This window comes from Gastrolobium bilobum, unplaced genomic scaffold (genome assembly GCF_033153095.1).
Source record: "Gastrolobium bilobum isolate Gb01-03AN ecotype WA unplaced genomic scaffold, APGP_CSIRO_Gbil_v1 utg67448, whole genome shotgun sequence".
Lineage (NCBI taxonomy): Eukaryota > Viridiplantae > Streptophyta > Magnoliopsida > Fabales > Fabaceae > Gastrolobium > Gastrolobium bilobum.
Window position 1 is genome coordinate 77,276 of NW_026897538.1, and position 17,963 is coordinate 95,238.

The following is a 17,963-nucleotide window of genomic DNA, read 5'->3' on the forward strand; positions in this document are numbered from 1 at the left end:
CCACGTATCCGTTCCAATCTCGCTTGGTGGTGTAGCGAGATTGTAACGTGACATTTTGAAAAATTTCTATTAGAGCACAGCATACCAATAATATTTTTATTTTTATGAAAGCTGTGTCAGTTTGGTCAATGTCTCGGGGATCAGCTCTCCCTTGCTCCATCGCTGGGACCCACAATAGCGCATAAAATTTTTTGTCATAAATATAGACAAAATTAACGTTTGAAGTTATATCGACGGCGTTACTCAAAGAAAAACGCAGTCGAAAAGGTAAAACCAGTACACACCATTTTCGAGTAAATGTATGTATACCCACACACATTTAGAAAGAATAAATTCCGTGGAAATAATTCCATCGATGCACTTCTCGAACACCTACACAGGTTTTTTGACGGTTATTTCTTTCTTTTCTTTTCTTGATACTATATTGACTATGTTATTTCGATTGAAGACTTCGACGATCTAAATATTTACGTCGGTGACCTCATCGTTAACAGAGAGAATTGTTCTTTCGATGCCGAAGAGTTCGTTGAAAATTTTGATAGACTTTGCTCGCGTTGGTGAACCGGTTTAATTAGGGGAACTTTTCTTTACCAAAATTTTCACTTATGCACACGAAGCCAACATCTGCTTTCAAAATTTCTCACTATCACTCTATTTTAATTACGCTCACTTAGCTATTGTCGACTAAAACTCTTCGACGAAAATTATGTATTTTTGAAGGAATTTTTTCCATCTGTATTTTATTACAGATACAATTTGTACGTCAAAAGAAAAATCCGACGACAATAATAGATGCAATGTGTCGATCGAAGGTTTTCGATCCATGACTACCTTATCAACGGAATCTTCATGAAATTCGTTGGAAAAATTCAGTTGATTATATCGTGCTTTCTCTAGTAGTGTATACTTTTATCTTGTATACTTTTCCTTTTCTAGAAGCTGGTACAAAATTTTGATATTCTGATCAGGCATATGTATATGTTCATTAATGATGCATGATATGATTGACGAAAGATAATAGTTTTAATCCGGATCCCTGCAGCGTCGCAGTCGATAATCTCTTAAGTCAACACCACCGAAACTAACAATTTTACACATAAATTAACTTCTGGAAACCCAATTACTTTTTTAATTTCCACTGCCCCTGATTTTCAACTCTCATCATCAACTGGGTGTATGTTTGCTGGAAATTTATCGTATGTTAGATGATCAATCATTTATAATCAAATTAACAGTGATGATTTTATAACTTCCTATTGTTATTTTTTTTTCTTTCTTTATCACTATTAATTCATCTTTGTATGGTTAGAATTTTTTCATATAACATGATCATGCTAATTAACGCATAGGAGGATCCATTCCCCTCCTCCCCTCTGTATTTGTATTTGTATATTCCACTCCCATGTTTTCCTATGTACTTAATTTTTTATTTAAAAAAAAATGTTTGGGTTGATGCATAAAATGCTTTAAAAATAATATTTTTCAAAGCTATATTATCAACATTTTGATTTTGTGATTTATTATTATTTCAAGATTTTATTTTTTATTTGTGTGTGTGTGTGTAGGCTTTAGAAATGTACCTAAAGACATAATCATGTAGATTATGAAAAAAAAAAACATTGTCTAACCAATTTTTCCCACTATAATTTTAAATAAAACACTCTTCTAACGATTTCAATTTTAAAATTAATTTTATTCAATACTATCTAGGTACAAATTTTATAAGATCAATCTTAGTAAATGTTTTCATACATAAAATTTCTTTTAAAACATATATATCTTATCTTAATTGCTTAAAAGTAATTTTAGACCAATTATTCGTACATGCACTTAATCGTTAATATTTCTAGAGAACGTGCATAAGTGTGAATGATTTTTTCAACTTTCTAGGTTTGGCTGATGTATGGTGAGAAATTTTCATATAGATGAAGTTTATTTGTTAAGATAGAACTTTATGGTTTAGTTGCGTGAGCACTATGCATTTACAGCCCATATTATTTTAATTTAGGCAATCCTACAATTCAAAGTTTCAGGGTCACTTATTGGATGAACATATATACTGAGGTTTGCCAACCTGCTGAGGGAATAAATTATGTATAAGACAATGATAGTGATGCACCCTAGTGACTGGGTCTTTAAGCACTAGCTAGTGCTGGCTTTATTGTGTTGATTACCACTATCACGTATTTTAGAATACATTTAAAGGGGTGTTTGGTATGTGGTATTCTTTAGGATTTTCGAGAAATTGAATTTTTCTAAATTTTTAATTTTTGAATATTATCGTAAACTGAATGAAAAAAATCATATTTCTGAAAATCGAGATTCCTGGATAAAAAAAAATTCTTCTCTAATTATTTTTTTTTTTAATTAGATCTTTTTATAGTTCCGTCCATTTTGTCTTTTTCTAAAACTCAAATGCGGAATGCTGTATATAAACTTGGCCAAAATAAAATGTAGAATACTGTTAAGATGACACTTTATTGCATTATTATGATTCTTCGATAGGTTCATCAATGTTGTCACAATATATAATTGATTTACTTTTGCGAAGCGCTTATGAAAACACTAATGATTCTTGTTTGACTGATGCAAATTTACTGTACAAGGTGGTTTGGTATAATTTTTCCGTAAACAATATTTATCATAAATCTATTAATTATAAAATAATTTACATTTATGTCAAACTAAACAATACATCAATCATAATTTGAAATGGCCAAAAAGAAGAAACCATATTCTGAAAATTAAAAGGAACGAATCCATGCATGCTTGAATTCGTGACTTTTAATGACTGAATAAGAAACCAAAGATAGACAGAGACATTATCCTAATTCCAAATTGTCAAAGCATGGCCAAATTTTGACAAGGTGCTGCCTATCTGGCTATTTAAAATGGTCAATAGAAAATGTCAACTTCTTGAACTTTTCCTCAAAGGCCTATAAATAGGTTCTCTCTTCACAATCCCAAAATCAAAACCATCTTAAACAAATATTTCCTTGATCACCTTCATCCAAAATGTCTTCCTCAAAGCTGTTTACCATTATTCTCTTCTCCCTTACCTTAGCTCTCATCCTCCAAACATCTTTTGGTGCTGACCCTCTCTTCCATTTCTGTTCAAGCTCACAGAACTTCACATCTGATAGTCCCTATGAATCAAACTTGAAAACGCTCATCAACTCACTTGTCTACAAGACCCCTCCAACAGGTTTTGGTGTTGTCTCAGTTGGCCAATACCAAAACCAACAAACATATGGACTCGCTCTTTGCAGAGGTGATGTCTCAACCTCAGATTGCAAAACTTGTGTTTCTGAGGCTACCAAAGAAATCCGCAGTCGCTGCCCTTACAATAAAGGTGCCATCATATGGTATGATTACTGCTTGTTCAAGTACTTGGATACAGATTTCTTTGGTAATATTGACAACACAAACAAGTTCTATATGTGGAACTTGAATAAAGTAAGTGACCCTTCCACTTTCAACTACAAGACTAAAGAATTATTGAGTCAGCTTGCTCAGAAAGCTTCTGTGAACCCTAAATTGTATGCAACCGGAGAGCTAAAGCTTGAGGAATCAGAGAAGCTTTATGGGTTGACGCAGTGCACTAGAGACCTTTCTAGCAGTGATTGCAAGAAGTGTCTTGATGATGCAATTAACGAACTTCCGAATTGTTGTGATGGGAAAGAAGGAGGCAGGGTTGTGGGCGGAAGCTGCAACTTCCGATATGAGATATACCCATTTGTCAATAAAGAGTAAATACTCGAATCTTATGGATTGAGCTTGATGGGTTGATCTCATTCCCAATAAAATAAACTTACTACTATTTAATGCATGAATAAAATAAACTATGTTATTTTCATGCAAATAAAACAGTTTACATATATATTTGGAGGGAATTGACTAATCGTCATAATTATTAATCTCACTTGTATTTAACAACTCACGTATAAATAAATCAGAATCGTTAAATAGAAATAAATCAACATTTAAGATCGAGTGTAAGATTCATTATTCTTACACTTGTATAAATTTGTCATTGGGCGCCATATATATACAGGACATGTTACATTTACATTGATTTAAGAATAAGAAGTCTACATACATTGATATAAATTCTTGAATTTACACTAATATCTTGAAATTAGTTTCTAAAGAAAAAACAGAGAAAAGTTCAAAAACCCTGTGAATTTTCTTAGAATCATTTACCTTCTTAAGATTATTTTTTTTCCAATCAATTCATTTCACTGTGCTTTTTTCCATCCAAATCCACTGTTGATACTGTTAGAAATTAAAAAAGTTATCCATTTTACCTGCTCTGTAAATTTTCTTTTACTTCTTATTTTTTACCTGGCTGTGAAGTCACACAGAGACATCACCACTCGCCTGGCACAACAGTCAATCATAACACAATTCTTGGACAGCCAATCCATGCCAAAGATGATCTCCAAGTTAGCCATCGGCAACCCAATCAGATCTACCGAAAAATCACAGCCATCCCACTGAAACACGACATCTTGATGTACAGTGGAGGTATCACACTTTTCTCCGGTGGCGGTGGTCACCCGCAACGGTGGAGAAAGCACAGCAATGGGCAACTCAAGCCCCACAGCAATCGGGGTTGCAATAAATGAATGCGTAGCCCCAGAGTCAAACAAGACATCAACAACAGATCCACCAATGGAAACAGTACCTCTGACAAGGTTCAGAGGTCTCTCTGACTACTGTCGATCCAGGGTGTAAACATGAGCCGTGGCATGTGGCACTGCAAGTGCCGCTATAGGTGGAAGGGGAACCATCTGAAGTGGAATTGCCTGAACTGCTGCAGCTCTCGCCGTCGACGACGGACAATTTCTGGAGTAGTGGCCCTCCTTGCCCCAGTGAAAACAGATTAGCTGGCCAGTAGCACAACGTCCTGCATGCTCCTTTCCGTACCCCGCACATCTAGGAGTGGAAAGAGGTCTAGCAAAACCTCCCTGCTGCGAAGAAGTCCTCTAGAACTGACTAGGCGCCTGCCTAGCAGCCAACTGATTTCCCTTTCCCTTACTAGCAAACTTCATGTCCTTCCAGGAAGTGGGACTACTAGTTCCCTAAACATCAGCAATCTTGGCCTTCTTGGCCTTGCTCACAATGCATACATCCTCTATGTCTCGACACTGCTGTACCAGTGTCCCAAAATCTCTCTATGTAGCTCCAGCAATGCGATCAGCTATCTCCTCGTTAAGTCCCCTACGGAACTTAGCAGCAAAAAATGTCAGAGTAGGCATAGCGATCCTCAAATGTGCAAACTTGACCAGTTCATTGAACTTAGCCAAGTACTCGTCAACAGACAACGAGCCCTACACTAGCCTGTCAAACTCTCCCTACTTCCTCTCCTGAGCATCATACAAGAAATACCTCCCAAGGAAACAGTCCTCAAAGAATGGCTATGTCATAACATGACCTTGCATCTCAAAAGCGTGAGAGGTGTTCATCCACCACTCATGTGTGTAAGAACCCGCACCGTTAATTAAGGAAGTTAATTAATTAATTATGTGAAATTAGGAAATAATTCCATAATTGACCCTAATAATTATTATGAGGCTTAAATAATTATGGTAAGTGTTTTATAATGCTGAAAGTCGCTTTTCTGTCGAAAAGTGCAGATACCGGTTCTGCTACTCGGTATAAATACGTACCGATGAAGTATCCCGGAAAATTATGAAAAGTCAGTATATGTCACTAGAATAATATATAGGACTTGTAAAAAGAGTTTCAAGTTAAAATAATGAGAACTGGTGCCAGAACTGATATTGGCTATGGAAAAGCGAGTACCGGAAAGGTGCTGCAAAAAATAAAATAAAAATATGATAAATCTTAGAAAAATGAGTAGGTTCAGAATCCTAAGTTTGGGATTAAAATGCTAAGCGTAGCTATTAGTGCTAATACAGTGTGTTTACACTTAAACCACCTATATATACTAAGGGCACTTAACCCTAGGCTGATTCTCAGCCTCCCTACGTGATCCTTGTGTCTCCCATTTCTGACTTGGTGCCTTCTCCTCTTGCCACCACCATTTCCTCCTTGGAAAACCACCAAATGATAACCTTTTCTCATGGTTCTTCCTTGTAAACACTTAGTGGCTTGTGTTGGGTGAGTGAGAAGCATATTTTCTGAGTTGTCATCTCTGTTTGTTGAGGTTCTTGGGGCTGAATTCTTGGTGAGAGTCTTGGGAGCCATTGTACTGGCACTTTGAGCTCCAAGAAGCAAACTTTGTGAAGAAAGATCCTTGCTTGAGTGGTATTTTCGTGTGCCTTGAAAGTCAGAAGTGTAGAGGCTGATTGGTGAGCTCCAAGAGCATCATCCACCTTTGTTTTAAGCTTGGGTAAGCCTTACCACCCATGAACTTGAGTTTCCTTAGCTAAAAATGAATCATTGATGCATGTAATGGACTAAAGTTAATAACTTGTGGTTGGGTAAGCTTGAACACACCTTAAAATGCATGCTTAAGCCTTTGGAGTCGTGAAATGAACCACCTTTGGATTGATATCTCGCGAAATGCAAAACTGCATTCTGTCGCGAAATATCCGGATATGGATATCCGGATATTGATATCCGGATATGTGGTTCTGAATATCCGGATATGACCCCGACAAATATTCGGATATTCTGGGTTTGCGTGAACAGTAACGGTACTGTTCATACAGAACTGAGTTATGGGTTCGTGGACCCTATGTTGATGAAGTTGAACTTCTGTAATAATTATTGTAACTCAGAATCTAAGTGATTAAGGGCTTGTGGCTTTGTGAGAAGCCTAAAGACATGGAACGTATGGAAAGGCATTGTCTTTATATTGTATGAGTGTAGAGTTGAATATTGATATGTTAATTGGTCCATAACAGATTGTGATTCTGTTGTGTTTGGACCTTGAGCTTGTGTGGACTCTTGGCATTGGATAGTTAGCTTGCAAGGTAAGCTTTCGTGTCCACGGTTTAGCCATTGTATGTTCCACCATGTCCCATGGGGGGATGGTTTATATGCATGATGTGTTTTCATGTACTGTTTTGTTGAAATGCTATGGAGTTGTTAAGTGCAAAAAGCTTATGATATGTATGTGGTGTTTCGCCTAGCCTGGAAGCCATTGGGTGGTACTGGGGGCGGGTACAGCATGGGCTAGTACTGTGTGGGTAATAGACGTATTCCTACACTTCTCTGATCAGTAGAATTGTTATAACACACATGACATGATTATCTGCTGCATTGCACTATTTTGGAACTTATACTGTTGAACTGCTTTTGAACTTATATTGCACATGTAAGTGAGCTTGGGGTGGAAGATCCTTGAGGACCCCTTGTCTTACTGAGATTTCTTTTTAGAGATCTCGCCCCACGTTTGGGGCATATATTTCAGGTTCAGGTAATGCGGGGGTTGAGACCTCTAGCGGCAGGAGGCCGGAGCTTAGCTGATTATATGATGTTATGCTGCTTGTGTTGATTGCTGGATATTGACTGTTGCCTTTTATGCTTTTAGTTTCATGATGTTATTGCGAGACTGCTGTGGGACTTGTTTACCTTATTTGGTGAGCATGGGGATTGTCCATGCCACATTGAATTGACTTTATGTTTAGTTGTTTCTAGTTGTAATTAATTATATATCAAGATATTATCCGGACTACGTGTTGTAGATCCGTGACTTAGATACTCACATGTATGTTGTGAGGTATTTCAGTTAGTTGTTGGATTGCAATCACATACAGGCGATATTTTGTAATTGGATTTTAATAATCAACTTGACTAAGTATAATGACATCATAATTGAATAGAAAAAGTTATTCCGCATTTTAATATTAAGCGTGGCTTAATACGATGACATGTTAACAAACTGGGTTAACACGGGGTGTTACAATGTGAATCGCCCTCCAGCATATATGTGGCGAACATCAATTTCTGCGAGTCGGTGCACTGCATGACCCTGAAGATCTTATCCAGCGCCTGTAGCCATCTCGCAGCAGCAATAGGATCATAAGATCTATCAAAGGAAGGTGGCTTATGCTTGCGGAAAGCATTAAGCCGGCAGTCAATCACGTCACGATCCTCAGCAGGCTTCAAGTAGGGTTCCGTCACCCAGTAAGAGGAGTGGCACCCTCAACGTGACTCAAGCTCTCGTCCTGAAGACTGGGTGGAGGCGGTGGAGGTGGTGGCGGAGGAAACTGACCCTCATTGTGGCCAGCCCTCATCTCCTCCAACATGACCCTCATCATGGTCATATTCGCCAGCCTGTTCGCCTCAAGAACATCTTCCGTGGCCTTTCGGTTTCACTACAAGAAAGTAGGTATTTGCAGGCGGTTTGTTTGATATATATAGGCGGTTAAAACCGCCTTTGTTTTCTTCAGTTGGCGGTTTGTAATCCGTCTGGGTTATTACTGTCGCGATGCATTCACAGGCGGTTTAGATAAACCGCTGGAATATCAGCCACTGACATTTCAGGGCGGCCCACGTGACGTCCTATGTCGTCGGAGATGACTTCATCAATGGCATAAAAAATATTTCCAAGCGGTTAGATTAACCGCCAGGTTTAAACATATCGAAGCGTTTTAATTGGCGGTTGATGTCGTCAGACTAATTTCATGAATTGCAATAATAATTATTGCATGCGGTTAGATGAACCGCTAGAACTCAAAATGCAGGCGGGTATGGTGTCCGTTAACTGTGTCGGCAAATTTATTGTACTCGACGGTCTTAATAACCCGCTAGCAATTTGCATAATTTTTTAAAAAAAAATAAAAAATTATTTTGTTTTTATAAGAAATCCTATATTGTAATATGTAATAGTAATTTATGCAAAAGGGATATTTAAGCATTGAGTAGAAGACTACAAAAAAAGGTAAATATGTATTCAATATTGACGTTAGGAGTGAATGACATACATATTGGAGTGCCACTGAATAACCAAAAAAACCAAAAATATAAAACCTATTCCTAGGTAATAAGCAAAACATACCAAGGAAATTCCTAACATCCAAAACAACCCATTCCTAGGTAATAAGCAAAACATACCCAGGAAATTCCTAACATCCAAAACAGAATGAGTCAGTGACATACATATTATTGGGGTGGCACTGAATATACAAAACCACCAAAAATATAAAACCTATTCCTAGGTAATAAGCAAAACATACCTAGGAAATGCTTAACATCAAAAACATGAAAATTTAAAATATAATGTCAAACATCTAATATAGCACTCAGTGCACAAGCAGTGGTTCGGGGAACTTAATATCCACAATACATGTTCCATCAAAAACTTTGAAATGATGTCCAATATTAAGATGCTAGTGGTGTGGGTCCATGATTTGAAGATTCTGGTCCAAGAGAAGGGTTATGACTAGCATTGGAGGACTTTCTAATTCCAGGAGATCCCATGTCAGGAACCTGAAATTTTGGGGGGAAATAAATCATACATTAATCGAAGACAATGTTTACAAAATATTTAGTTCAGGAACAGTAAAAGAATTAGGCAAGAAAACACATGTATGAAAATTGACTTCCTGCCAATTTGAGCTTTAGTGGTTTAAGTTGAGTTCCTACCCCATTTTCATAATTCAGTCCCAAATACCACAACACTGAAAATTGTAACATTCTACCTAATTTCCTAAAGGAGCAATGTTGATTTAGTTGACAAGTGAACAAGCAGTATAAAAACGACAAAGCATCACAGAGTCAAGCAACACACATTAAGAAATGCATGTGATATTCTGACAGCATTGATCCAAGCAACAAATGTAGATCCAAGTGACAGCAATTGATCAAACTTTAAGGTACATATACATTTTTTTATCCAAGTGATGGCAATATGATTTATATAACAAGATAAGATGACAGTATTTAGACCAATGACAACAATTATTACAAGAGAATGATGATACCTATTTTAAAACGTAATATTAAATTGACATGCAGAGTTTTATGGCAGATGAAAGCAATTTCAATTATATAACAAGGTCCGGCGACAATATGTAAACCACATTGGAAGTGACAACAATTAATAGGAAGAACAGTATTGAGATCTATTTTCAATGTTAATATGAAATGGACATGCATAATGGTTATCCAAATTATAAGGGTTTGTCAACTATATAACAAGAATGAATATGATATCAGAAATCCCAAAGCAGATTTAAGACACATTTACCTGATTAGATGGCAATTGACTTCCAAAATTTTGCAGAAAATGTGCCATTTGTGCTTTCAATGTGTCAAGCTCTTCCATCTTGCCTTTTATAGTGTCCAGCTCTTCTTTTAGGGCATCATATTCAGCTTGTGTAGGACTACTAGAAGAAGTTGAGGATGAACTAGTTGATGTTCTACGTATCTGGGTTGGAACCACCCCAAAACCCATGCCTCTAACCCGACCTGGGTGTTCCTTCCCAAATACATTAATAAAAGCCTCTACTTCAGAATTGGTTTGTTGCATCTGTACTAGTAATTGGTCCTGCATACAATCAATTAACTATCAAGTAGTGTACCTGAAAGGTATGACAGTAATTAATCAAAATAAATTACAACGAAAATTGGTTACATTTTTCAGCCTAGCTTCCTCATTCACAAAATTTCCACACTTTTTCTTATGAGCAACAGCATACATTTCCCCCCTGGTCACTTTTGTTCCACGTTCTATTTCCTGACATTTGGCATTGCACAATAATATTAGTTCCATAATTTTACAGAAGTAAAATATATGAATAGTAAACTGGCAATTAACATTATTTCAAAACCATACCAGCTCTCTTTTCCTCCTTGCAATGGTCTTTGAGCCTAGTGTATGTGGGATAGTTTGTTTCTGTCTATTAGCAGTATTGATTCTACTATATTTCTGCATTGCATCGAAAAAAAAGTTTTAGGTATTTGTTGGATACAAGTGACCGCAATAAAAAAATTAAAACCATCCTTCATTACCTTTGCTTTCTCACTTGTTTTATAAGCCAAGAAACTACCCCATTGTTCCCTTGTCATCCCATCAGGGAAACATTCTAGATTTTCCTCAAAGCTTTTATCTTTTTCATACATTTCATTTGCTAGCCTCCACCTGTTGTCTTTCCATTTCTTACCCATATTGCCCACACAGAAATGATAATGGTCATCATTATCCATAACGAATCTCCTCTGGAAGAGAGTAATAAGCTCAAAATTAGACACAATGTGGACATAATTATAACATGGGCCTGTTACAAAAGTTACGAACCATTCTTACCTGAATAGTGTTTAGCCAAACATCTTCCTTGTATATGTCTGGTACATGAGGCCACCTGTCATAACTAATAGGAAATATATTTGGGTTGCATGCAAGGTGACCCAAAAAACCAAGCAATAGGGCAGCAGCCTCCCCAACAGGCTGATTGTCCTCATTCCATTCCACTACTACTTTCTTATGAGGAGGAAGTACCAATACATCCCGCACACGTAGTCTTTCCTCATCAGCCACTCCATTATCAGCTAGTAAAAAGTTGTTAATGCAAGAAGAAGATAAAAAAAATTGTAAGAATTAAATATAGTTGTATATAAGATTAATAGCCGTTTAAAATATTGGTTTACGACTCAGTTACCTAGCACATTAACAACCCAGTATTTGTTGCATGTCCTTTGGGAAGGGTTTCGTGGTGGTCTTCGATCAGATGGCTGAGATTGAGCAGAGACTGGTTCAGAGGCGGCAGGTGCTGGTGTAGGTTGAGCAGATGATGGTGGAGGTTCAGTATTTGCAGTTGCAGCTCGTGCAGATCCTGATTGAGCAGATGGTGGTAGGGATTGAGCAGAAGGTACTTGTTGTTGGTGGATCACCAATTCATGTGGCTGAGTACTCAATTGTTGAGTGGGTACTACCGAGTTTTGGTTTTGTTGTTGCACATTGGTTGTCCCTTCATTAGCAGAGGAGGTTGTGGGATGCACCCTTCTAGTGAACCTCTTTGTACGTGCCATTGTCCTGCTTGGATAAAAATAATTGCAAGCACACATAATAGTGGTACAAAACAGAGAAATCTCAAATGTCTATTTGGGATATAATTAACGAAATCAGGCAAACCAACATGTACACACTTAATGTAATATAATATTAAAACCAGCATTATACAATTTGACAGTATCCTGATGCATGTACATATTCATATAGTTCAAATCCTCTATTAGCAGCTTGTACTCATACATTTCAGATAAACTAGTTTGACCAGCGAGTAGACATATACCTGAATAGTGTACATAAAACCATAATTACACATTGGTATAACAAGTTAAAACGGTACAGACATTTACCAAAAAAAAACAGTAAAGATAGTGGATGTACAGATGTATCCAGTTTAAATTTACCAGTGTAAACCAGCATGTACTCAATCAATTTGGATAAACTAGTATAACCAAAAAGTACACATAGACCTCCATAGTTCCAATGAAAGCAACATAAAACACCACTTTATGGACAAGTTTAACCAGTAAATCCAGCATGTACAGACCTATACACATTAAATAAAAATTATGTAGTGATGTGATCAAAAACCACCACTAACCCAGAAGCATTGCACAAAATACAAAATAAGAACCATGTGAAGAACATGTAACTGTAATGAACCAAACTATATCATATCCCCATTTCTTCATCCTCGGTTGGATTAGCATGCAAATTTAGATTGTCATCATCTGTGGAAGGTCTTGATAATTGAAGAGGTATTGTGTCATCCACAACAAGATGGTCCAAGTTCTGTGATGGAAATTGGCCAGTCCATGTCATAATATCTTCACCCATATCATACAAGTCTCTTGGCTTTACATGAACCGGTATGCTCCATCCCTTTTCTTTGTCATCATCAACGTAAAACACCATTTGAGCTTCAGAAGCTTTTATAAAGGGCTCATCATCATCTTTTTCACCAGAATGTATGAGTCTTGAAAAGTTTACCTGAGTGAATCCCAATTTATCTTTTTTTAGCCCTCTTTGAGTAGTTGTATCAGCCCATTGACATTTAAACAAAGGCACTATGAACAAACCATTGTAATTAATCTCAATGATGTCAACCAATTTCCCATAATAAGGAACCCCCCCACATATCATTTGGTCATCTCTACTACTTGAATAGCTTCTAGTGTCAAACGTTCCATAAACCCCACTATTTTGAGTTTTGAGGTTGTTGTCTCTTTCTAAGGTACGAAACTTCATGCCATTTACATTTAATGCATTGAATTTTCTAGCTTGATACAATGGACCTTTTGCAAGGGAAAGCATGATAGCTACATCTGATTGTTCTATATTGTTCACATCTACAATAATCTACATCACAATATGTAGTAATTAAAATGTTAAGTATTTTATATTAAAGTTTACACTATAGTTGGATAAAACTAATATGTGATACATTACTCACACGTTTAGAGAACCATTCTACAAACTCTCTATGCACCCGCTTATCTATCTCTGCTTGATTTCGACTAGTCCTCCTTAGTTGCCTTTTAACATCGGTCCTAAATTCCCTAAATAAATATATGACTTTATTCTTAACATTATCATAACTTACTGAATGACAATAAATTATATATGAAATACCTACGTACTTACTGAAGATATCTTTCAACAAGTGGGCAATTGGTAAGCACATGTCTATGCGCTTGTAATCTTTCCATGTTAGTGAGGTTGAAATATGTTGAAGCACCAATTGGCTTACCTACTTGCGGAAAGAATTCTTCTACACGTGTTTGTGGCTGTGTATCAACATGAGCATCATCAACACGACTTGTTCGATTCCATCGAGTCTCGATATTGTCCAAGTATCTTGAGCAAAATGTTAGGATTTCTTGTGAGACTATTTAATTCATATATATATGCTTTGTCTTGTAAAATGACAATGGGCCTGCATTAGAGAGAAACAGAGATAGATGGGATTATTCTTAATGGTCAAAGAATTATGCTAATTGAGTCATTGAACTAGATTCTAAACTGAGAAAAATTGTAAATAAGGAGACTACAAATTTATAGGAAACTTGGCTAAATCAAAAAGTTGTAGACTAACATGTATTTTACAAGTCCACTTGTCCAATATAATATGTAAAATAATCTGACCATATGAGTCTGCTACACTAAAAACACATACAAACACACGAGGGAAAATCAATTTAGTAAAACATTCTTGGGTCACCTTAATGATCTACAAATCTTTGAACTAGAAAAAACCCATTGACAAGTCTCAAATTTTCTCCTTAGTACTTCCTACTTCATATATATTTTTTCTAATAGAAGATATTCCAAAGCAAAGAGTAACCTCACAAAGTAGGCCCCTCAATTCATATTGAGGAAAAAAAACGTTAGTTTGTACACAGCTACTACGGTGAAATACATAATTACAAAAATACGCAAAAAGAAGCATTTGGAAGTGTAATACTAAGTATACGAAAAACAACATGATGCCCTAATCATATATTCATAAATAAAGACTTGAGGTAAACAACAATAGGTATATGATTCCCATCCTCACCGCTACTTTGTTGTTTCTGATAAATAAAGAAGACAGTACACTCCCTCCAAATCCAGACAATAGGTATATGATTCCCATCCTCACTGCCACAAGTTTGACAAACGAAAATGTTAGGTCATAACCATTTATTAAAGTAAAACTTTTAAAGGTGTCCTTAGATCAGATGTCTAATGTTCATCTTATGTTTTATTTTTCCTCACTTTGTACTAAAGATGTTAGTGTAATCATAAGAACATATATTAGTATGAAAAAGAAAATATATACCAAACCCAAATTACTGTTTAAGGTGAATGCCGATGAAGACCAGGCTTAACATGTTTGCTAGCAAATGAATGATTCCAGCATGTAACCAAATGCAAGTCACAAGTCTCCATTCTTGGTGTCCATGCACAATATCATCCCACCGAAGGGCTCCCATCTTGGTTAATCTTCAAACATCAACAAAACATTTTAAATCAATAAATTTCTTCAAGAACACAATGGGTTACCACTTAAACTATACACAGAACTGCAAGTTACAAACTAGGAGAACCCATACCCAACTTCAGAAGTTCATCTAAAAAAATGATAATAGTAATATTTTCTTAACCATCAAACATCCACTCCCCTAAACAATTTATCTAGAACCTCTCCCCACCCCATTAAAAAATATATATACATCTTAAAGTTACCGAAATCACCAATAAGATCAGAAAACTAGATATTCATCACAAAAATAAAAATCTGATGTCACCAATTAAGTTCACCCAATATCTACCAGCGCAGATAATTGAAACAACCAAATGATTAGATAAAGAAAGGGGTTGTACATCAAATACCTTTGGATTTCCTTTTTCTTCTTCAACAGCAATGGAGTTGTCAGATGACTTAGATCTGCTCGTGGGATTCTTCTTTTCTTTTTCAGCAGCAACCCTCGAGCGTTTGAAGGCGACATTGCCCTAACCAAAAATACACCTTCTGAGACCCTCGAGCGTTGGACAGTAAGAACCAACCAACCCTCAAGTCACTTGCCCAAACCAACTAAATGATATTCGAGCTTCACCAAGATTTCCTATACAAGCATGAACGACAACAATGATGCAAGATCCTACTGCCGTGAAAGATCCTTAATTTTGCCCTTTCCTCCATCACTGCTCTGTTGTTGCTTCTACAAGGAAAAGAAACTCATAAAATCAGTCCTTCGTTGACATTTGAAGAACAATTAGATATTCACAAACAACCTCTAACAAAATGAAATAAAATTTAAAATGAAAAAGACATTTGTACCAAAAGTTCGTTCACTCTTCGTGACCTTGGCAAGTTCCTTCTTCTCTTTGAATTGTAAAACCAAAACTATTGACTTGTTTGGCCGGACAGAAGAAGAAGAAATTAATTGAAAAAACATAGACCCGTCTCTGTTTACCTAAATCGCTTCAGATTTTTGGGCGGTTCAAATCTAACCGCCTCTTTTTACACGAATTCAACGACGGCCTCCCATATCCGACGTCAGACCCGCCTGGTATTGCAAATGTTTGAAGGCGGTGAAGCTCAAACGCCAGAATTCCGCCTCAGAATTCTATTTAAACAAAGGCGGTCCTAATTAAACGCCACTGAATCAGACGGGTTATGACCCCAAACATCGTCGGCCTTCTTATCCGCCCTTATATCCGCCTAAAATGCTTCTTCACAGGCGGTTTGCTGGTAACCGCTTGTATACGACCGACGGGATTTGCCACTTTTCTTGTAGTGTTTGCCTCTCAAACGGCGTCCATCATTGCCAAGTTGGCCAATCTGGCGACCTCTTGATTGGCTAGTCTAGCCGCCTGCATCTCAGCTAATGCAGTCAGGACATGATCAGGCTGATCCTCGTTCGTCTCTCGATTTCTCCTAGGCATTACCATAACTCTGCATAAGGTACACAAAGAATGAGTTGATCAGGCCTACGCAATGTGGTCACAATTCCATCATCATAGCAAAACAAAACAGAGAAACACACAAGACAATACTTACAACACAACATCTTAAGTTATTGCAATACATACAGGCTTTTCCCTAAAAAGTGCTCTGATACCATAAAATGTAACACCCCGTATATACCCGATTTGTTAACTTGTCATCGTATTAAGCCAAGCTTAATTAAAAATGCGGAATAACTTTTTCTTTTCAATTATGACGTCATTATCAATTACCAAGTTGATTACTTAAATCACTTTCAAAATATTGCTTGTATGTAATTGCAAATAGGCATCTAACTGAAATACCTCAATAAATAAATAATTGAATGTGTCTCTAGTCACGGAACTACAACACGTAGGCCAGACAGATCCTGATAGTTTATACAACTCAATCAAACTAAAACATCATCAAATCAATGTGGCATGGACAATCCCCATGCTCACCAAATAAGCAGAATACTCATAAGGTCTCAATACAAACATCATGGTAATGGATAAGGCATAATCACTAAACAGGTACATCAGCATAATCAGCACGATATCAATCAACTAAGCTCCGGCCTCCTGTAGCTATAGGTCTCAACCCCTGGGTTACCTGAACCTGAAATATGTGTCCCAAACGTGGGGTGAGATCGCTAAACAGAAATCTCAGTAAGGCAAGGGGTCCTCAAGGATTTCTCCACCCCAAGCTCACTTACATGTGCAATATAAGTTCAAAAGCAATATACAATATCAGTTCAAAAATTAGTGCAATGCAGCAGATAATCATGTAATGTGTGTCAAGATATTCTACTGGCCAAAGAAATGCAAGATTTATATATATATATATATATATATATATATATATATGATGATGATGATGATGATGTAGTGAGATATTTGGAGGGGCGAAATTAAGCTCTAACTCAACATTAGTCACATAACTGACTCAAAATATTGAAGTTTGTGGGATGTGAAATAGGTAATTAATGTAGATGAACCAAAAATAAAGAAAGATAGTTTAATCCAAATTCCCATGCACTGGAATTTGGCTTTTTGACCATAGTAATTTCTTTTTGAAAAAGTTTGATCGAATTAATTTCTTGATCAAATTTATTACTAATGTAATGCATATTAACGTGGCAGGAAAAGTACCGCTTTAAGACGCGGCATATTGAGTACCATGTTGTTTTGCAATTTCAGCATGTTAAGGATGCGGTACTTTGACTGCCGCCTTTAGCAATCATAAAAGGAGAATCTAATTATCTACCAAAATACTTAAAATATAAGAGTATTGGTATTTATCTTTTCACAAATCTTTTGCAAACTCTAAGATAAATTCATCTAGAACGTTGCAAGAAACTACAATAAAACTAGAATTTTTTTATGACTGCTCGCATGAGAGTTTGTAATAGATTTATTTGTACAAATATCATTGTTTGATCATTTAATAAAAAATTTATTCAAAAGATGCAAAAATTTAATCAATTAAAAAAATTAAAATTACCGAATTTTTTATTCAGTTTATATATTAAAAATTCACGAAAAGAATCTTACTACAAAGATT

General features: G+C 36.4%; 2 protein-coding genes across 2 annotated transcripts; one reads left to right on the forward strand and one right to left on the reverse strand.

The window, feature by feature from the left end:
- Positions 1-3,015: 3,015 nt before the first annotated feature.
- LOC133307833 (cysteine-rich repeat secretory protein 38-like) lies at positions 3,016-3,753 on the forward strand. The gene has a single exon (XM_061508393.1). The coding sequence runs from the start codon at positions 3,016-3,018 to the stop codon at positions 3,751-3,753; it is 738 nt and encodes a 245-aa protein (XP_061364377.1).
- Positions 3,754-9,297: 5,544 nt separating this feature from the next.
- Positions 9,298-11,946, reverse strand: LOC133307834 (uncharacterized). Its single transcript, XM_061508394.1, has 7 exons — positions 11,577-11,946; positions 11,225-11,466; positions 10,930-11,136; positions 10,754-10,846; positions 10,553-10,654; positions 10,166-10,465; positions 9,298-9,405 (listed from the first exon to the last, which is right to left on the reverse strand). The coding sequence occupies exons 1-7, from the start codon at positions 11,944-11,946 to the stop codon at positions 9,298-9,300; spliced, it is 1,422 nt and encodes a 473-aa protein (XP_061364378.1).
- Between the last annotated feature and the right edge of the window lie 6,017 nt (positions 11,947-17,963).